The sequence below is a fragment of the Myotis brandtii genome, unplaced genomic scaffold, assembly GCF_000412655.1.
Source record: "Myotis brandtii unplaced genomic scaffold, ASM41265v1 scaffold165, whole genome shotgun sequence".
In the NCBI taxonomy this organism is placed as follows: Eukaryota; Metazoa; Chordata; class Mammalia; order Chiroptera; family Vespertilionidae; genus Myotis; species Myotis brandtii.
This window is the reverse complement of record NW_005356042.1, coordinates 1,369,326-1,390,336: the sequence shown is the minus strand read 5'-3', so window position 1 is coordinate 1,390,336 and position 21,011 is coordinate 1,369,326. Positions and strand designations below refer to the sequence as shown.

The 21,011-nt window shown below is 51.2% G+C and overlaps 2 protein-coding genes across 2 annotated transcripts in view; one reads left to right on the top strand and one right to left on the bottom strand.

The window, feature by feature from the left end:
* The window catches only part of FXYD3 (FXYD domain containing ion transport regulator 3), a 41,834-nt gene extending 23,806 nt beyond the window's left edge, over positions 1 to 18,028 (top strand). Inside the window, 7 exon segments of the mRNA XM_014536590.1 lie at positions 12,657 to 12,711; positions 13,807 to 13,839; positions 13,963 to 13,986; positions 14,844 to 14,932; positions 14,934 to 15,034; positions 15,349 to 15,386; positions 17,821 to 18,028. Coding sequence (XP_014392076.1) covers positions 12,669 to 12,711; positions 13,807 to 13,839; positions 13,963 to 13,986; positions 14,844 to 14,932; positions 14,934 to 15,034; positions 15,349 to 15,386; positions 17,821 to 17,840 — 348 coding nt within the window. The 5' untranslated portion in view covers positions 12,657 to 12,668 and the 3' untranslated portion in view covers positions 17,841 to 18,028.
* Positions 18,029 to 18,847: 819 nt separating this feature from the next.
* The window catches only part of LGI4 (leucine-rich repeat LGI family, member 4), an 8,776-nt gene continuing 6,612 nt past the window's right edge, over positions 18,848 to 21,011 (bottom strand). The window contains exons 9-10 of the mRNA XM_005862658.2: positions 20,630 to 21,007; positions 18,848 to 19,778 (exon numbers count right to left, since the gene is read on the bottom strand). Coding sequence (XP_005862720.1) covers positions 19,464 to 19,778; positions 20,630 to 21,007 — 693 coding nt within the window. The 3' untranslated portion in view covers positions 18,848 to 19,463. The remainder of the gene's footprint in view (positions 19,779 to 20,629; positions 21,008 to 21,011) is intronic.

Genomic DNA, 21,011 nt, shown 5'->3' with positions numbered 1-21,011 from the left:
CATGCGGGTCTTTGGCCCCTTGAGTGTGGCTCTTCCTAAGCCTTAGGAGTACCCTAATTAAGTTAATAACAATGTACCTACCTATATAGTTTAAGTTTAAAAAATTTGGCTCTCAAAAGAAATTTCAATCGTTGTACTGTTGATATTTGGCTCTGTTGACTAATGAGTTTGCCGACCACTGGTCTAGGGCTGTGGTTGGCAAACCGCAGCTCGTGAGCCACATGCGGCTCTTTGGCCCCTTGAGTGTGGCTCTTCCACAAAATACCACGTGCGGGCGCGCACATACAGTGCGATTGAAACTTCATGGCCCACGCGCAGAAGTCGGTATTTTGTGGAAGAGCCACACTCAAGGGGCCAAAGAGATGCATGTGGCTCGCGAGCCGCGGTTTGCCAAGCCGCAGTTTGCCGACCACTGGTCTAGGGGATCTTGTCCTGTAACATCTACTCCTAAATGTAGTCCTAGCCAATCTCTTGGCCTAAAGGCTGAAATATCCAAGTCATTCAAGTTATCTATAATCAATAACTTAACTGGGTAAGCATGATCCTGATTATACACATTTCCCCTGCAATTTGCCAGAGGCCTAAAGCAAATAGACAGCTTACAGTTTCTTTGGTGTTAACTTCAAGGGGCTATGTCCTGAAATGGCCGTCCAAGATGAGGTGTCTCCACCCAGAGAGGCTGGTGGTACACCCCCAACCCGAGTGGGATGGGTCCAACCTTGTTCTGCAGTCCAAACAGCAGTCTCAGTGGTAACGTAGTCTCCTGGTCGATGGTGATGAGCCAGGAACTCAAGAAGAGGGCTTTGAGCCAGGAGGCCTTCTAATCTGAGAGACATTAAAATAGAAGAGATAGCCAGTACATAGTTCTTAAGAAATTGTCCCTAGTCTCCGTTGTAGGGAGATCTTGAGGCATACTGGGGCCTATTGGAATCACCTAAAGCCAATTCTAGGTCAAGAAAAAGTTTAACTTCATTTGTCCTTGGGTGTGGTCAGCAAATGACACTAATTGGATTTCTGCTACCTGTCTCCCTGAGTACGTTCATATAAACTTTTTATATGAACTCTTGTTAGGGAGGCAAAATGTAAATCACTTACTCTTAAGTGTCCTTGGTTTATGGAAGATGGGATTTACTAAATAGCTCCAAATTGCTGTTTAACCATCTCAGTTTCCCTATTCCACTTGTCCTGGCTTACTGGGCTGTGTCATTTATATAACTTCCTTTCAACAGTTCTCTTTACAAACATTCCTCAACGTTCACAAACCCTTCCTCATAAATCTTACAACTTTCAGAACCCACTTTCTTTTTCCTTCAAAATGACACCAAGACCATAATTTCTTCCCAATTAGTTAGAATTCTTAACCCTTAGAAACCTTAATTTTTAGGTGACATGTAATTAACATTCCTCAGATTAGCAATACATTCACAATTTTAAGAGATATTTTAAATAAAATACAAGACTTATTATTCATTAACAGATTCAAATCTATCCTCTAGATTCTCCATACATGGCAAACTGAGATTAATATTTCAGTATCCTGGTATTTTAAAATACCTAGATATTTAATAATTTTTTTACCACTTAACCCAGCAAACGCAAAGTTTTAAGTTACTAAAACTTTGGAAGTTACTAAAAGTTTTTGGAAAACTATGTTTAGGCATATATAACTATTATCATATACACTTAATTTTTTTATATTTACAACAACTTTGAGATTTTAAAGCTAACTATTATTACTCAAGGCATTTTATTGGCAATTTTGTAACAGGGACAACTCACCAGTCTTCAGTGGCTTTAATGTGAAAGTACTATTTTATTTTATTTTTCTTTATAAAAACGGGAGTGACCCTGCCTACCTTCCCCCGCCCCATTGCTATCTCTCCAACTTGCTAGAGGGCACTTCTGCAGATCTGTTCCTCCCAGTGTTAGAGGCAAAAATCTGGAAATTGTACGCCCCTGGGACCGGTAGCCAACTTTGGACCTGGGAGTCAACCTTGGAATGTAGTCCATTCTCATTCAAGACCTGCCTATGATCATGGAAAGGTTAACAACGTTGTTGCCCAAACAATGGAGTCCCACCCCAGCCCACATCACTTACTTCCCCGGGCCTGTAATCCCTACTTCCTCATGTAATCTTTGTCCCTATGTTCATAAACCAGTGAAGAGCAAACTAAGCCCCCAAAAGATAGACAGCAAGCAAAGTAAATTGGTAACCTAAATTACATTACAGACACACAGACAAGAACTCTCACTAGCTAAGAGTTTCAGGCAACTGATGCCCTGAGAGGGAAAGCGAGAAGAGTACCCAAGATTAAGAATTCTTGGCAGCTGCTGGACGTTCCTACAATCTCTGCCACATGTTCAGCCTTGCCACAAATAGCTGGGCCCCCCCAAAGTGGGACATGCCCTATCTTTAAATAAATTAAACCAAAAAACAAAGAGACACAAAACAGAAACACTCTTATATACAGCTAGAGGCCCGGTGCACGACATTTGTGCACTGGGTGGTGTGAGGGTCCCTCAGCCCGACCTGCACCCTCTCCAATCTGGGAGTTTCTGTCTGTCTTTGCAATCATATGAGCAAATTGTCTGAGACTCCAACTCAGTTTGGTTTGTTGCTCACAGAATAATAGAGGCATTTTTGTTTTTCTTTGCTTCATTGGTGGAGATTTCCTGGAAGTTTTAGGATATCTTCCCTTTAATTTTTCCTAGACACTCAGATTTTACTTATGTCTCTCATCTTTGCTTTCCCTCCATCCCCCACCACAACAGTAACTTGCCCCAGGCTCACTTTGCTCTAGTGCAGTGGTTCTCAACCTTCCTAATGCCGTGACCCTTTTTTAATACAGTTCCTCATGTTGTGGTGACCCCCAATTTCATTGTTACAAATTGAACATAATTAAAGCATAGTGATTAATCACAAAAACAATATGTAATTATATATGTGTTTTCCGATGGTCTTAGGCGACCCCTGTGAAAGGGTCATTTGACCCCCAAAAGGGTGGTGACCCACAGGTTGAGAACCGCTACTCTAGTGTCTAGGACAGTGGTTGGCAAACTCATTCGTCAACAGAGCCAAATATCAACAGTACAACGATTGAAATTTCTTTTGAGAGCCAAATTTTTTAAACTTAAACTATATAGGTAGGTACATTGTTATTAACTTAATTAGGGTACTCCTAAGATGACCTTTGCTAAAAACGTCCTCAATCTGAGGGGTCGACCTCAGCGAACGTACCCTCACTTCTTCTAATGCCACTTCTTCAAAATAGACTTGCCCAGGCCGAAAACCGACTTCTGCACATGGGCCACGAAGTTTCATTCGCACTGTACGTGCGCGCCAGCACGTGGTATTTTGTGGAAGAGCCACACTCAAGGGGTCAAAGAGCCGCATGTGGCTCGAGAGCTGCAGTTTGCCGACCACTGATATAGGATACTTATAGGTGCACACAACCCGCAGATAAAGCTTCTCATCATGCTCCTTGTCCGTCCAGCCAGGCACCACAGAATGCCCTGTATAAAACACCACCAAAGCAGAGCACTCTTTCTTGTCCCTGGTTTGGGGACTGTCCCCCTCCTCCCTGAGCCTCAGCATTCTCCTCAATGGACTATCTGGGGGAATGTATTCCCTAGGCCTAGAATTTTTGTTTCCCATCCTCAGAAAGTCCCTTGTGACTATTCTATGTGTCCTGTGTGCTCAATCCCCCATACTGGAGATTTCTCGCACTTCCCAAGATCCACTTCAACCCTCTCTGGACATTACCCTTGTGGGAGATTAGAACCACAGATTAGAATTCCCCACTCACTTTTTGTTCCAGACACATCCCAGTCACATATACTCAACCTCTGAGGATACCCAACCATCAAGGCAGTCCTTATAGTCCAGTTTTCCACCTTGGCTCATGCATGAGGTTACCTGGTTGCACAGTGCCTGCTTGGGCCCTTCCCACATTGCTGGCTGACTCTCCATCCAGAGCTTGTGGTTGGCCCACCACCTACAACAAAAGCAGTACAGAGGGAAGGTTTTAAGGCTGCCCTGTGTGGCATGTCACCCCACTGCAAAATGGCAGGACTGGGCCACTGCCAGCTCCCACGCTTCTCTCACAGGTGTGCAATACAGAGGCCACAGGGAGCAGTTCCAGAGCCCCAGGAGGCCATACTTATCTGCCCATGGGTCTCTCTGTCCTCATCTTGCCCAGGAAATAGGAGCTTGGAATATTGCTGCAACCTCACCTCCCAACCTGAGACAGGACAGTAAGCCAGTAGAACAAGTAGAATAGGGAAACGGAGACAGATAGCTGAACAAACTGCAGAGCGATTTCCAGCCGATACAGAAGGTTGCCTCCCTAGAAATAACATCTAGTCCTCAGTGTATTTCAGCTCCAGACCCAGAAAAATAGCAAAACCAGGGGGTGACACCAGGACCAGCTACAATGACCCCTGCCCTGACACCGACCAATGGGTGGAGACCACCACCCTGGAGGAGCACACCTAGAAAACTGATGACTATTTTGCTGAAACCCTTCCCTAAAAGAAATAAAGCCAGTGAGAAAGAAATAAAGCTTCAAGACAAAGGACCTTGCACATGCTCTCCCTCTGGGGAGCAGTTCCCATCATTCCCTTTCCCCCCGTCTCCCCCACTCTTACAGCCATGCATCTCCTAAACTCTAAGAAACCCCACAAAACTTGCAACCAGAGGAGCAATGGGTAGCAACAGCTCATCCCAGGTTAACCCCTGAACCTGATCCCAAGGCCCCCTTTTCTCTGACTTTCCAGAGAACTAGGGCAGCCCACCCTAGACTCTCCTGTTGCTTCTTCCATGCTAAATCCTTTCATATTTTACTGTCCTCAGCTTTAATAAACATTTCCTCATAGTCATCTGGACTCATGTTTGAAATTTTCCCTGCACAAAGTCAAGAACCCACACACTACCGGCTGGTCCGAGGCAGAACTGCTAAGGGCCAGGTCCCCTTTCCGGTAACAAACCCACCAGCCTGGCCTCTCAGTTTCCACCTGGAAAGGTGGGGAACTGGCCCAACAAGAACCCTCATGAGTCGGGTGCCTCTGGCTCCCACACCCCAGGCTGCCCATCTGGGGCCTATAAATTTGTCAGGAGCCTATGGAAACATTCGCTGACTTAAAAGAAGAGCAATAAAATTATTGAGCCTGAATATTAAAACCAAAATCAATAAAACTTTGAATAGGTGACTATAAAACACCCTATGGCCTTGCTTTTGTATTTTTATTCAGCATTCCTTAAAAGTTTGTGATATTCAGAAACTATTTGTAGGTTTGGTTTTTCTCATTTTGCAAAGATTTCCAGGATACTGAGAAATCGCAGCCAATCACAACTTCAACAGGTTCTTCAGGGCCAAAGGACTTCAAAAGCAAAATGAAGGGGAACTATTTCAAATGACATTATTATCTATACACTATATATATAAACTGTAAAGTTAAGAAACATTCAAACCTATAGAGAATTTTTTGTGAGTTTATTTGAGCCAAACTGTCGACAATTTCTGGAAAGCAAAATTTCAATGAATTGAGATAATGCTCCAGTGAATGGCAGTTTTACACCTTATTTTCTATATATAGACTAGAGGCCTGGTGCACGAAATTTGTGCACTGGAGGGGGGTCCCTAGCCCGGCCTGTGCCCTCTTGCAGTCTGGGAGCCCTCAGGGGATGTCCGACTGCCGGCTTAGGCCTGTTCCCCCTGGGCCTCTACTGTATATATAAATAAATAAATGGACACACTTTAATACTGTTACCAGACCACCTCAGCCCAGCCTGTAGTGTGTGGGTTCTTGACTTCATAGGAGTCCAAGTGATTTTGAGGGTATGTTTATGAAAGCTGGGGACAAGGAAGGGCTTAAGGTAGAAGAAGCAACAGGAGAGAGCCTAGGTGGGGCTGCTTTGGCTCACTGGCAAGTCAGAGAAAAAGGGGGCCTTGGAGATAGGATCGGGGGTTATCCTGGGACAAGCTGCCATTGCCCATTGCTCCTCTGGTTGCAAGTCTTGTAGAAACCATTAGAGCAGGGGTCCTCAAACTACGGCCCGCGGGCCACACGCAAATACAAATATTGTATTTGTTCCTGTTTTGTTTTTTTACTTCAAAATAAGATATGTGCAGTGAGCATAGGAATTTGTTCATAGTTTTTTTTTAAACTATAGTCCAGCCCTCCAACGGTCTGAGGGACAGTGAACTGGCCCCCTATTTAAAAAGTTTGAGGACCCTTGCATTAGAGTATAAGAGAAAGAGAGCAGAGATACACGCTTCTGTGGGCAGGAATCCTAGGGGAGTTCTCAGGGGAGGTTCTTAACAGAATATTCATTATTCCATGTTGGGGTCCAACCCCAACAGGTCCAGGGGTCCCCAAAGGTGTGGACGGAGTCGGCGAAGAAGGAATGACACGGAGACAGCGTTCAGTTGATCAGCAGCCTAGCCAGGATCTCCAGCCAAGTTCTGGCTAGTATCTCCAGCGAAGTTCTGGTCAGGATCTTCAACCAAGTTCTGGTGCCATGTTCTCTCGCTAGGTTCTTCAGCCAGGTTCGGTTGTCAGGTTCTTTAGCCAGGTTCTCCAGCCAGGTTCTATCCAGGTTCTTTTGCCATGTTCTGTCTAGGTTCTCCAGCCAAGTTCTGTAGCCAGGTTCTGTCCAGGATCTTTTGCCATGTTCTCTCGCTAGGTTCTGTCTCTAGGTTCTGTGTCCTGTTGTCTTGTTACATCTGTATTTATACCAGTTGATTTTAATCCTGTCAATTTCTATTCCAAAGGTTAGGGCGTTTCTTATCTCCATTCCAGGGAGTAAAGATTATGTAGCTTAAGCGTGATTGTTCTTAGTTAAAGTGATTAATTACCCGCCTGGCACTTAGTTAAGGGGTTTTATTCCCTCCCTAACTTCAGGGAAAAATCCCTACCTGGGGAAACAACCTTTCTCAGAGAGGTGACCTTGGTTAAAACACATAGCGCCAAGAAGGGGAGCAAACATATTAAGAACAGTATGCCATATACGCCAGATCCCTTGAAACATATGCTGTGCAGATGTTTCTTCCCTGCAGCGACTGTGTCAAGCAGCAAGGATGTACCGGCTCCCGGCAATTCCAGGTGTGTCCTCAATATGTTGATTCATCAGAATGTGTGTATGGAAAGGACAGGGTTTTTTTCTGGTTAGTTTCATTTTTCAAGAACGTCATCAAAGAGGAACTGGGACTAAGGCTAGTCTGTCCCAGAATGGTCTAGATTCTACCTGTGGGTCATGACCCTTTTGGGGGTCGAACGACCCTTTCACAGGGGTCACCTAAATACATCCTGCATATCAGATATTTACATTACGATTCATAACAGTAGCAAAATTACAGGTATGAAGTAGCAACGAACATAATTTTATGGTTGGGGGTCACCATAGCATGAGGAGCTGTATTAAAGGGTCACGGCATTAGGAAGGTTAAGAACCACTGGTCTAGAATGTGTAAACCATTTGTTCCTGAGTGTCCTTGGTTAGGGAAGATAAAGCCTTGTGATTCATTAGCTGGCTGTTCATTGCTCAAATTGTTTGGCCTTATTTAGTTATTTTATCTGTTTCCTTTATTCCACTTGTCAAGGAAATTCCCTAGCTTCTTAAAATCCTGCCTCAAAATGACTGAAATCAAATCGGCCTGGAAGACTCACCAACAGGATGCAAGAGGCTGCACATACCTCACTCTCTGCAAACCCTCCCCAGGTCCCAGTGTGCACACTTTCACCCACCCACAGGGGGTCTCTAGTCCTACCCTCCCAGCCAAAAGCCCCGGCCCCAGTCCAGCTCACTCTTGGACATGGCATGTTCCAGTCCAGCCCTGGGGAGAAGCTATGGTTGGCCTGAGTTGGGTATAAGCCTCATAAACATTTGGATATCCAAATGCAAAATCACAGTGACTAAAGATTCTGGAAGTGAAGTTGGCAGAAATCTCTAATTGGTGGTCTTCCCAGGCTAAAACCAGCCCTCAGATGTGTTCTGTTTGACCTGAATAATTTTTTAAAAATCTGACCCAACTTTTAATATTAGAACTTCCACATAAAGATTCAGATTTCTGATACCTATTAAAAATAGTAGCAATTGGCTGGAACTGTGTACAGCCTATCCCTTACTTTTTAAAAATTAAACTTTTTTTCAAGGTAGCACATTTTTAGGATATATAAGTGAGTGTCTCTTCCCACCCCATCCTGCAGCCTCTCAATCCCCCTCCCCAGAAGCAATAATATTTTATTCATATACAAGTATTCACATATAAATTATTTTCCTCTTCACTAATGGCAGCACACTTTGATACATCTTGTTTTTCTCCCAAGGTATCTGGGAAGTACTTCTTTACCTGTCCATGAGCCTGCTCCAGTCTTTTTGGCAGCTGCCATTTAGACAGGACAATAGTTCTCCTATTTGCTGAGTTGTCCCCATACCTTATAATCTCACGTCTGTCCTGCTGTACTCATTCATGATTCTTGCCTGGCCCCTTTGGCATCTGAGTTTGTAGACCAGTGGTTCTCAACCTCTGGCCCTAAAATTATTTTCGTTGCTACTTCATAACTGTAATGTTGCTACTGTTATGAATCGTATTGTAAATATCTGATATGCAGGATGGTCTTAGGCAACCCCTGTGAAAGGGTCGTTTGACCGCCAAAGGGGTCGCGACCCACAGGTTGAGAACCGCTGTTGTAGACGGTGGCATAGATGAAGGATAGAGCATGCATCCTCCATCCACCACAGTGCACTCAGGCCTTCTCACTCTGAGATGCCTGTAGTTCCCAGACTTCCCAGCAGGGAGAGACACCACTCCACTCCCAAGACCACCAAAGGGGTCTTCCCAGGGATATTACAATCTTGAACTGTCTGTGCGAGAGATGCTATCTGCCCAGACACAAAGACCCCTTAGCTGGACTGGAATCCCCCTCAGGCCTTCCCTTCCTCCGTTTCTATCTCCGCCCACCCCGAATTTCCCACTCTGACTGAGCCCCACCTCCCTGAGTGTCCCCTCCACTTCTTGTAGGGACTGGCCCCTCCTGAATGGGAGTGGGGAGAGGACTTGTCCTAGTTTAGGGCCTGGGACCGAGAAATTGCCCGAGGGAACCACATGAAGAAACCATACAGCTGGGTGAACATTGCTGCCTCCCTGTCCCTCCCTGCTGAGAAGTGGGGGTCTGTTCTCCCTGCCCCAGCAAATAGCCCCAGCAGAGCCTTGACCTCCGAACCCCTTTTCCCTGGCCTGCACTCCACGCTCTCCCTGGCCTGGTTCCTGCAGCCCTCCTCCCCACCCCTGTGATGGTATTGGGGGTCGCCTGGAGTCCAGCTGGTGGCCAGCACAGAGCCACCCCTTTTCTGGCCCTGCCCCTCCCCATGACCCCAATCCTCTACCAGCCACTCAAAGGAGCCTTGTTCTCTATCCAGCCCCCAGACAAAAGTCTCTCTGTCTAAAAAGGCGGAATTGGGGGGAGGGGGCACCCCAACGGGGACCAAGTGGGGGCATGCACAGACCCCAGCCGGAAGGAATGCTGTGAGGAGGAGGGGCAGGGGAGGAAGGAGGGCGGGTAAAGGAGCTGAGCACGGTGCAGTTGGGCCTTATCCGGAATGGCAGGCAGCCCCCCACTCCAAGGCCCGCTGTTAACCCAGGCTCTCAGCGCTCTTAGGAAGAGCCTGGGCTCCAAAGGTCTGGACCTGGTGCTCAGGAGCCAGTTCCCAGTCTCCCTGGGGCACGAGGGACACAACAGGGAGGGGTCATGGTCTAAGGCCAAGCAGCCCCACCCTCTCCTTGGCCATACCAGCATCTTCTATTGACCCTCAAACTAAGTCAACGGCAGCAAGTGGCCTGGAAGAGGACATTAGCTCTCCCACGATGGAGGCCAATCCCTCCTCCAAGCACAGCACAATCTAAGTAAAAGTAACGGGGATACTACACCTCTGCATAGCCCTCCTCCACCCCCTCCCAGACCCCCAGGCCACGCTCTGCTGTTAAAGCCCCTGCACTTTCTCCCTCCAGGTCCCTTTCTGAGGAGCAGGAGATTGGAGAAAGCCCCCTCCCCTAATGTTGGGGTTGGGGATGAGTTCCAGCCCATCCTAGTCTCACTGCACCTCACCTCAGTCTTGGACCCCAGGGAGCTCCTGCCAGTGGTGGGGTGGTGGCTGGAGCTGTCTCTTTAAGAGTAGGAATGGAATGGGAACTCCTGTGCTTTAGGCAGTCTGACTTGTTCTCTACCTGCCCAGCGTTGCCCAGGTTTGCTTAGGGCGTGGCAGCTGCAGATAAAGGCAGGACTCAGGCGGAACTACACTGTCCACACAGCCTGGGGAGCCACACGGGTGAGAGATGGGGCCCCCTCCCTCCACTGCTCTCTGTTAAAGACCCCTAGAACCTCTCCCTTCAAGGTCCTTTTCTGGGGGCGGGAGCAGGAGATTAGAGAAAGCCCTAATGAGATCCTCCTCCCATGATTCTCCTCTGGGGCTGGTGAGCCAACTGGGGAGAGGATAAGGTCTGCAGGTGCGACTGGGTTGTCTGGATAGATCAGGGGCACCTGGGTGGACCAGGACAGGACTGGGGGCATCTGGGCGAACAGGGGATCTGGGGGTACCGGAGCGAATGGAGGTATCTAAGTGGATCATGGATGGTTGGTGGTATCAGAGCAGATAGGGTGACTGGCTAGACTCGAGTGTCTAGGGAGTGGGGTCCTGTCAAGAAAACGGAGCTGGAGGTTCCTGAGGAGATGTAAAATGGGGGGCTGGGTGGGAGATTTCAGGGACACGAGGAGTCATTCCTCATGCCTGAAAGGCCTGGCCTCCAGCACCATAGAGGGACAGAGGGGAGAGCAGAGGGCAGCTGGCGGAGACAGGACCTCCGTGGCTGGGAAGGAGTGGAAAGGGGTGAGCAGAGGCTCAATCTGCAAAGCCGCCTACCTTTCCAAGCCTCACGCCAGTAACAGTCAGTTCAGGAGCAGCTCAGGGCCTCTTCCAACGACGGCCTGACAGGAAAGGGGAGGGCAGACCCCAGACACCAGCGCTCAGCCAGGCACAGCTGAGACCACTCCAGTCTCCCCTGAGCTGGGGATGCTGGGTGATGCTCGGGAGGGAGAGCAATGGAGACTTTGCAGCGGGCAGGGGACTCAGAGGATCCCATGGAAAGAGGCGTAAGAGCTGAGACTCAGAGTTGCCGCTGACAGAGTAGTTCACACGGGTTACAGGGTTGCGACAGCAAAGTGGGCTAAGCACAGTGCCACCTTCATCTGCTGTGAAGATGACACGCGTGAATTAGCGCACAGAACTGAGAACAGCGTGCCCGGGTGAACCTCGATGAGCCAGGCTCTTAGCAGTGCTATTAGTCCTGGGGCGGCAAAGCCTCACCAGGTCGCTTTCAACAGCAGCAGACCTTCTACAGGCCTGTCCTGCCCACACACCCTCCCCAGATCCCCCTAAAACGTTTTGGGCTCCTAAACTCATTAGTAATGCTCCCCCAAACTACAGGCCTCTTCCTGAAATCGAAAGCAGCTCAGGTGGGGGTTCCATGGAGGGACCGAGAAGGAGCGAGATGGGGATGCTCTCTCCAGTCAAAGGGGCTTTCACCAGGGTGGGGAGGACATATGTTTTCCCATCAGGAAATGGGGCAGGTAACAGATGGCCTTCAGAGTTGTTGGGATTAGACGAGTGAAACCCAGCAGGGTCACTGGCAGTGCCCGGCACAGGTGGGTCAGAGGAAGTGTAAGCTCTTGCTGTTAAGGTTATGACAACCGATGCCTTAGCTGTGGGGCAGGGGCAGGGGCAGGGAGAGGGGCAGGGGATGCACAGAGACCGGGTGCTTAGCGCAGGCACAGAGGATGGTGGGAGGGTGGACTAACCCCAGGCCAAGAGGGGACAGAGGCGTCCTCTTCGTGCCGAGCAGGGCTCCCTGGGGAAGGAGGAAGATGTGCTGCCAGGAGGAGCGTGGCAGGAGGTGGAGTCGGAGCGGGGCTGGGACCTGGGTGGAGGCAGCACCAGGGACTGGGGTGGGATAAGCAGGGGTGAGGCAGAAATGGGGGTCAGTGGTTAGGGTGGCACAAAGGATGGAGCTGGGGCTGCAGCCAGGCCAATTCTCCCAAGTCTATCCCACCCCACCCCAGCCTTGTGCTCTACCCGCCACACCCAGCCCTGAGCGGCTTGAATCTACAAAGTCTGGGCAAGGCAGGCAGGCTCCAAGCTGTCTATGGGAGACACTCCTAGGAACTGGGCCTCCTGCCACTTGGCTTCTAACACCCCATTTCCCAAAACACCCCGAGGCCCTGAGAATCCTGAGTTAGGGACAGCTGCTGCAAAGCCAACCCTGGTTTAAATCCCACTTCTGACAAGGCACCTATCAGAGCCTCAGTTTCCCAGTCTGTAAAATGGGGTCAACCAGAGGCAGCTTCTCTCTTATTTGGTTGCCAGGGTGATTCACTTCAAGCCTCAAGTCCATGTCCAGTGAGTTATTGTTGCTGCTCCTCCTCCAGGTCGGAGTTCTCACCTAGCACCCACTGCACTCCTCAGCTCTGGTCTCTCAGCCTTCAGTGCCAGCCTTCCTACCCTGGGGTGAGGTGTGTACCTGGGTGGGGCGTGGAGTAGGAGGGGATTGGGAACCAGAGGCCCTGCAGCCGTGCTAAAGCTGGGCCCTCCCCTCCGCTTCCAGGCCGGCTCCATCATGCAGCAAGTGGCCCTGAGCCTGCTCCTCCTCCTCCTGGCAGGTGAGTGCTGTTCCCGGAAAGGCCGTTCCCTGAGCTGCTCTGCTGAGCGGCAGGCAAGCCTCACAGTGTCCCCTGTGGGGTGGTGACTGTCAGGATAGCATCTCCTTGAGGGAAGAAGTGTTGTGCTGGTGATTTCAAGAGAGCACAAACACAGGACCTCTCATAGCAGCAGCTCAACCAGCTAGAAAGTCTTGTCTTGATGTCTCATTGATGACTTCAAGGAGATGCTCAGCCTTTGCTGTGTCTTCATGGCCCCCTAACACTTTATTACGGGGGGGGGGGCGTGTAACTGGGAGCTTAGAGGTAATGGAACAAGTTACCAATTGTGCCTCCGTTTCCCTACCTGTAAAATGAGGACAATAACAACACTTACGTAGAGAGTCACTGTGAGGATGGAAAGAGCTGGCATTTGGAAAGCACTTAAAACAGGGCCTGTACAGGGTAACTATGTACTTGTACTTAAAATATAATTTAAAATTATTAATCTCCCCTTAACAAAGAACGAACAGAGCTTAGGCCCCGGGCTCCGGCAGCCACCGCTTCTAGCCAGAATTGAGTCCTAGTCCTTTGCTTTCATTGTATTTGTTTTTCCCTGTTACATCAGGCAAGACTATTCCATGTAGGATGGTGATAGAAGATGGTTTTTAAATAAAGTGTACTAAGTTTATAATTAGCAAGTTGCTTTAAAGAGGAGTGGTGAGCAAACATCAGAACAGGCGGGTGGGATGTGGCCGAGCCGGGAGATGAGCCCTGAGGATGACGGCACTGACACCGTGTGTCCCGCGGACGAGAACATCGCTCCGTTTCTGGAGGAGGCGTGGAGTAGCCAGGGGTCTGGAAACATCGGGCCAAAGGGTGGCCAAGAGCTACCCAGGTTAAAACCTAGTTCAGGAGGCAAAATGCTGGCGTGGCTCGCAGGTGTGGGGTGAGTGGAGGGTCCACACCTCCGAGATGGGACGTGCTAGTTTGGGGCTGGACCCCTGCACCCTCGGGAGGCAGGGCCTGTCCATCAGGGGGCCTTTCTCCAAGCCCCTGGCCCTGCCAGCTTCACTGAGACCAGCACCCATGTCCTCTCCTTCCTGCTTCTCCCGCCAGGCCTGCCTGCCCTGGACGCCAACGACCCGGAAGGTAAGTCAGACTGTGCTCTTCTACCAGCCTCCCCACCCCCACCCCCCCAAAAAAAAATTCCCCCTGGACCCCCTGTATTCCAGCTCTGCTCCTGGATTTATGTTCTTTTTTCTTTCCTTTCAGATAAAAACAGTCCATTTTACTATGGTAAGAGCTGGTGCCCCTCCCTTCGCTCCTCCTACCCCACCCCTCATACTGTTTTGTGCCAAGGGCCCCACACAGTGTTGGGTGAGGGTCTGCTGTGGGTGGAAAGGGGGCAAGGATAGGATTGGACCAGGACATTGGCCAGTAGCCACAGTGGATTCAGGGAACAAGACAGGCCAGCCTGGTCCTCGGGAAGATGCATGACTAGCCAGCAAGGACAGTTTACGAGAAGCAGGGACAGTTACGAGAAGCCACTGTTATGTTCAAATCAAGTCTGGGAGAGGTTTGACTTGAGAAAACTTCTTGGAGGAGCTGTGCCATTAGACCCAAACCTCCGTGGCCTCCAGATTCCACATGATCTGCTCCGTGTCCCTCCTCTGTCCTCCCTCCCCCATCGCGGCTTCTGCTCCGGCCACAATGGCCTCTCTGCTGTGGCGCAGACTCAGCAGGTGCACTCCCTGCCTCCGATCTCTGTCCTTTCTGACCCCTCTGCCTGGATACTTTCTCCCACACGCCACATGCTCCCTCCCTCCTCCCCACATCTCTGCTCCAGTGGGGCCCCACGGAGAGGCCCTCCCTGGCCACTCTCCTAAAAGAGCTGCCCTCGGGCTTTCTGTTCCCTGGCTCTGCTTCCTTGTCTTCAGACCACGTCTCTCCATCTGAACCTCCATGAGATCTGTGTCGCTTGCCTGCGTGTTAACTAGGTATGAGCAGAGGAGGGCTGGGCTTGTTCTCTGCACAGCTGTATCCCAGCGCCCAGCGCAGCATCGGTGCCCAGTCATCCTTGTTAAGTGGGTGGGGGCTTGGATGAGGAGGACACTGGCTGGCTGACACTGAGGGCCCCTCTGGGTTTCTCCTAGACTGGCACAGCCTCCGAGTCGGAGGGCTCATCTGTGCAGGGATTCTGTGCGCCATCGGCATCATCGTCGTCATGAGTAAGTGGAGGAGCTGCCAGGGAGTGGGGAGGGCAGGGCTGTGGGTCCCCTCTCTTGACCATTCCCCTCTCCCCAACAGGTGGGAAATGCAAGTGCAAGTTCAGCCAGAAGCCCAGGTGAGCCGGATTCCCAGTGTGTGCCTACCTCGTGCTGGACAGATACCTTCCAGGGGTGAAGCCTTGCAGAAAGGCCCGGTGGCCAGGCTCTGCCCTGGAGATTCCCACCACTAAGAAAGACTTCCTAGGTTTATTCCTCGGAGCTGAAAATCCCCAAAGGGCCCCAAATCTTGAAATGCTTGGGACCCTGGGGTGGTACAACTCTATGATGGGAAAGAAGCCAGGAAGCCAGGCCAAGGAAAGCTGAGAGTCTTCTAGTCTTGAGGGTGAGGACAAAGAGGCAAACACAGATCTCACCACTTTTCTTTTCCTAGCCACCGACCAGGGGACATCCCACCTCTCGTCACGCCAGGTAAGACAGGAACAGATGGGTCTAAGGAGTACACGAGATATGAGGCGTGTGTGTGTGCGTGTGTGTGTGTGCGGGTAAGACAGGGACAGATGGGTCTAAGGAGTACACGAGATATGAGGCGTGTGTGTGTGCGTGTGTGTGTGTGCGGGTAAGACAGGGACAGATGGGTCTAAGGAGTACACGAGATATGAGGCGTGTGTGTGTGCGTGTGTGTGTGTGCGGGTAAGACAGGGACAGATGGGTCTAAGGAGTACACGAGATATGAGGCGTGTGTGTGTGCGTGTGTGTGTGTGCGGGTAAGACAGGGACAGATGGGTCTAAGGAGTACACGAGATATGAGGCGTGTGTGTGTGCGTGTGTGTGTGTGCGGGTAAGACAGGGACAGATGGGTCTAAGGAGTACACGAGATATGAGGCGTGTGTGTGTGCGTGTGTGTGTGTGCGGGTAAGACAGGGACAGATGGGTCTAAGGAGTACACGAGATATGAGGCGTGTGTGTGTGCGTGTGTGTGTGTGCGGGTAAGACAGGGACAGATGGGTCTAAGGAGTACACGAGATATGAGGCGTGTGTGTGTGCGTGTGTGTGTGTGCGGGTAAGACAGGGACAGATGGGTCTAAGGAGTACACGAGATATGAGGCGTGTGTGTGTGCGTGTGTGTGTGTGCGGGTAAGACAGGGACAGATGGGTCTAAGGAGTACACGAGATATGAGGCGTGTGTGTGTGCGTGTGTGTGTGTGCGGGTAAGACAGGGACAGATGGGTCTAAGGAGTACACGAGATATGAGGCGTGTGTGTGTGCGTGTGTGTGTGTGCGGGTAAGACAGGGACAGATGGGTCTAAGGAGTACACGAGATATGAGGCGTGTGTGTGTGCGTGTGTGTGTGTGCGGGTAAGACAGGGACAGATGGGTCTAAGGAGTACACGAGATATGAGGCGTGTGTGTGTGCGTGTGTGTGTGTGCGGGTAAGACAGGGACAGATGGGTCTAAGGAGTACACGAGATATGAGGCGTGTGTGTGTGCGTGTGTGTGTGTGCGGGTAAGACAGGGACAGATGGGTCTAAGGAGTACACGAGATATGAGGCGTGTGTGTGTGCGTGTGTGTGTGTGCGGGTAAGACAGGGACAGATGGGTCTAAGGAGTACACGAGATATGAGGCGTGTGTGTGTGCGTGTGTGTGTGTGCGGGTAAGACAGGGACAGATGGGTCTAAGGAGTACACGAGATATGAGGCGTGTGTGTGTGCGTGTGTGTGTGTGCGGGTAAGACAGGGACAGATGGGTCTAAGGAGTACACGAGATATGAGGCGTGTGTGTGTGCGTGTGTGTGTGTGCGGGTAAGACAGGGACAGATGGGTCTAAGGAGTACACGAGATATGAGGCGTGTGTGTGTGCGTGTGTGTGTGTGCGGGTAAGACAGGGACAGATGGGTCTAAGGAGTACACGAGATATGAGGCGTGTGTGTGTGCGTGTGTGTGTGTGCGGGTAAGACAGGGACAGATGGGTCTAAGGAGTACACGAGATATGAGGCGTGTGTGTGTGCGTGTGTGTGTGTGCGGGTAAGACAGGGACAGATGGGTCTAAGGAGTACACGAGATATGAGGCGTGTGTGTGTGCGTGTGTGTGTGTGCGGGTAAGACAGGGACAGATGGGTCTAAGGAGTACACGAGATATGAGGCGTGTGTGTGTGCGTGTGTGTGTGTGCGGGTAAGACAGGGACAGATGGGTCTAAGGAGTACACGAGATATGAGGCGTGTGTGTGTGCGTGTGTGTGTGTGCGGGTAAGACAGGGACAGATGGGTCTAAGGAGTACACGAGATATGAGGCGTGTGTGTGTGCGTGTGTGTGTGTGCGGGTAAGACAGGGACAGATGGGTCTAAGGAGTACACGAGATATGAGGCGTGTGTGTGTGCGTGTGTGTGTGTGCGGGTAAGACAGGGACAGATGGGTCTAAGGAGTACACGAGATATGAGGCGTGTGTGTGTGCGTGTGTGTGTGTGCGGGTAAGACAGGGACAGATGGGTCTAAGGAGTACACGAGATATGAGGCGTGTGTGTGTGCGTGTGTGTGTGTGCGGGTAAGACAGGGACAGATGGGTCTAAGGAGTACACGAGATATGAGGCGTGTGTGTGTGCGTGTGTGTGTGTGCGGGTAAGACAGGGACAGATGGGTCTAAGGAGTACACGAGATATGAGGCGTGTGTGTGTGCGTGTGTGTGTGTGCGGGTAAGACAGGGACAGATGGGTCTAAGGAGTACACGAGATATGAGGCGTGTGTGTGTGCGTGTGTGTGTGTGCGGGTAAGACAGGGACAGATGGGTCTAAGGAGTACACGGGGGATGAGGCGCGTGTGTGTGTGTGTGTGTGTGTGTGTGTGTACGTACTCTGGGGACTAAAATCTCCATCCAGTCTCACAAACTGACCCTATCACCTTCCCCAGGCTCTGCTCATAACTGTTGAGGATGGATCCATGAAAGAACACAGAGGGCCTCTCTCTTTCCCCATGTCCTGGTCTGCATAGGAACCTAACTCCAGGATGGAATCCCCTCCTCTCCTCAGACCGCCTTTCCAGACCCCATCTCACTTTCACTGTAAGGGTCTCTTTGTTCAATATTTGATCTAAAGTGAGCTTGCCTCCTGCCCAAGCAGTTGAGACTCTGTATGTGTACTTGGGTAAGATTTGCGGTGGACACGCTCTGGAAGCTGCCACCGAAGCTGGCAGCTGAATCTCTTTGTTGGGAAAAGCCCAAAGGCCTATTCCCTCAGGACCTGGCGAATGGCATGAGGTTTGTCCTCTGCTGCTATGGCCACGGGAGCCACTTGTGCAATTTAACATTTTCTAGTTCAAATGGGGGACATTTTTGAGAGTGAAAGGGAGCTGTAACCAGAGGAAATGCTGGGACACTCTGCTGGACAGTGGGGTTATCCTACCAGGATATGAGGACCCAGATAGCTTATGATTGTAATAGTAAGACCCCTTAAGACCCACTCACTGCTGTGACCCCAATTTATTACACAAGACCCTTCCTAATACCCAATGTCTCTGTGAGGCTTTTACGTAATTGCCCATGATAACCCTAATAATATGTGATGGCCACCTGGTGTGAGAGACTCCAATGAGCCTCAAAATCCCTTGAGACTCCCCCAAACCCAATAAGACCTCAAAATGTCCTCAAGAGACACCCCTAAGATGCCTAAAAACCTTCAAAACATCCAAAAAGAGACCCCCCCCCCGGAAGAGACCCACAAGAAACCTGTCCTGTCCCTAATAAAGCCCTTATATCCCTTGAACATCCCCCACAATCATGAACCCACACTCCTTAGACAACTCCAAAAGCTTACCAGAGTATGCCAACATGCTCCCCTGGGACCTCCCCCTCTAAAACACTGCTCCTGGAACACTGCCCCCCTCAACCCCCCCTTTTCACTCAGGGGACACCCTCTCCCACTGATCCCACAACAACAGCTGGGGCGGGCTCACAGCACATTTATTGAGCTCACACACCTTCGCCTTCACCTCGGTCACTCACTGGAAAGGAGTACCCTGGGCTCCCCACAAAAACTCTCGCTCTCCCTCCCATTTCCCTCGCACAGCAAGGACGTGCTGGGCTTCCGCCTTGGCAGCAGGCATGCGCACAAGCAACAGAGGAAGTTAGCAAGCCTGGCAGGAAAACCTGCCCAGCAACTGGTAACGTCATGGAGGCGTGCACTAAAAGCGATTGGCCAGATTGAGTTTAGTGGGGAGAGGAAAGCCGTCTCCTCCTGGGTACTTGCACAGGGAGCTGGAGTAGGAGGGGTGGGTTGAGGGGAGGCGGGTGCTTCCAGGCCTCATAGAGCTCTGCACATTACTCCACCATGACTTCTGGATTCCAGTTCCGTGCCCCAGTCTGAGCGCCCAGCATTTGCCCCCAGCCAAGATGTTGCTTAAGATTGGAGGGCAGTTCTTGCCTTGACTTGGCCAGTATCTCACAGGACCAGCCATAACCCCAAGTGGGGCCAAGCGGTCAGTCAAGGAGGTGTCCAGAGGCCTAAAACTCCCCATGCCAGCCCCCTCACCAGCCATGTCCAGGATCCCATCCAGTGTCAGGCACTGAGGTCTAACTCGTGAAGCTGGTAGATCTGTGTGGGGCCCTTGAAGCAAGCAGCAAAGAGGAAGTGTCTGCCAGCCATGGCGATGTGGGCAAAGGCCCGGGGGGCCACCAAGGCTGGGGGCCCCAGCTCCTGCAATGGTTCCAGGAGCCCCTTGTCAGGCTCAAGGCGGAAGACCTGGCTGAAGGCGAAGTCACTGCCCAGGATAGCCAGCTGGTCCCTGGCTATGAGCAGTGGCTGGAAGACGTGGGCACCACGTGAAGGAAGTTGCTGCAGCAGGCGGAACATGGAGCCATCCCAGCGCATGACCTGTGAAGTGTGGCGGCTGGTTAGGACTGGGATCCAAGAGGGCCAGGCCTGTTGATAGTCCTCTAGGCTTCAGAGGACTTGGAACAGCTTGTAAGTTGAGGCCTGCAGGTCCCTAAACTCCTGTAGCTTTCTTTATAAATGTCATCACCCAGCTGCTCAGGCCACATTCTTGGTCCTTCTTTTTTCACCAACATAGAACTCATCAGTAATGGAATCTGTCCGTTTTCCGTACTATGCTATATATTGCTCCAACCTCCTCTGGCCGCACTCCAAACCAGCTATAGTCGCCTTTTCCCTGGTCACCTACTCCTGTCCTTGTGCCCACAGTTTGCTCCCCACAGAAACACTCTGTGAACTGAATCAGAGCAGTGACTTCTAGGCTTAGACTCTCTCCCTGGGTACACCTTTCTCTAAAAAGAGTGCTGGAGGGTGTGGGCACCAGCCTGGGGGACTCAGAGTGTGATGCTGTGGTTAAATGTCAGTCCTGGAGTGAGTCAGAGTTACAGAGCCAGAGTTTGGGGTTAGAATCAGAATCTTGGGGCCAGTGTCTATGTTGGGGAATGGGAGTAGTTTAGGGTTAGCAATGCCTTGAGGGGTCACAGTCTTGAAGTCAGTGTTGGGTTGGGGTCAGAATTCAAGGATCAACACATTAGATGGGGTTGGAGTTTGAAGATCAGCCGGTGAGCTTGGGGCAGAGCTGAGGGCAGCGTGCAAAGTGGGGTCAATGCTGAAAGACCAGCCCAGATTGGGTGGTCCCCATTGAAAAGACAGCCCTGAGTAGGAGTCAGCTGCAGGTCAGAGGTGGCTTGTGGCCTCTGCTCCCACCTCTACCTGGTTGGGCCCAGGCTTACCAGGGAGTCCCCGATGTAGCGTGTCAGGCACAGGAACACATCCCCACTGGCCTGGAAGTGGCGTGTGGCGTAGACGTCCTCAGCCTCGGGGATGTCCGTGCGCCTCTCGAAGCGGCCCCCAAACCAGTGGAAGAGCACGGGCCGCTGTGAGGCTGAGGCCAACAGCAGATGAGGCCGGCCGTCCAGCTCAAAGGCCTCAGCATCCGTGTCCCGGTGCCAGGCGTGGAGGCTCTGGCGTGGGTAAAAGCCAGGCCCGTCGCGGCACAGCAGGGTGGTGCTGCCTGCCTTGGAGGCATCGGCCACCACGAAGCAGGGCTGCCCATCCAGCCACAGGAGCTCAGCGTCATTGGGCCTCAGCAGACGCTTTGGGGCCAGGGCCTGA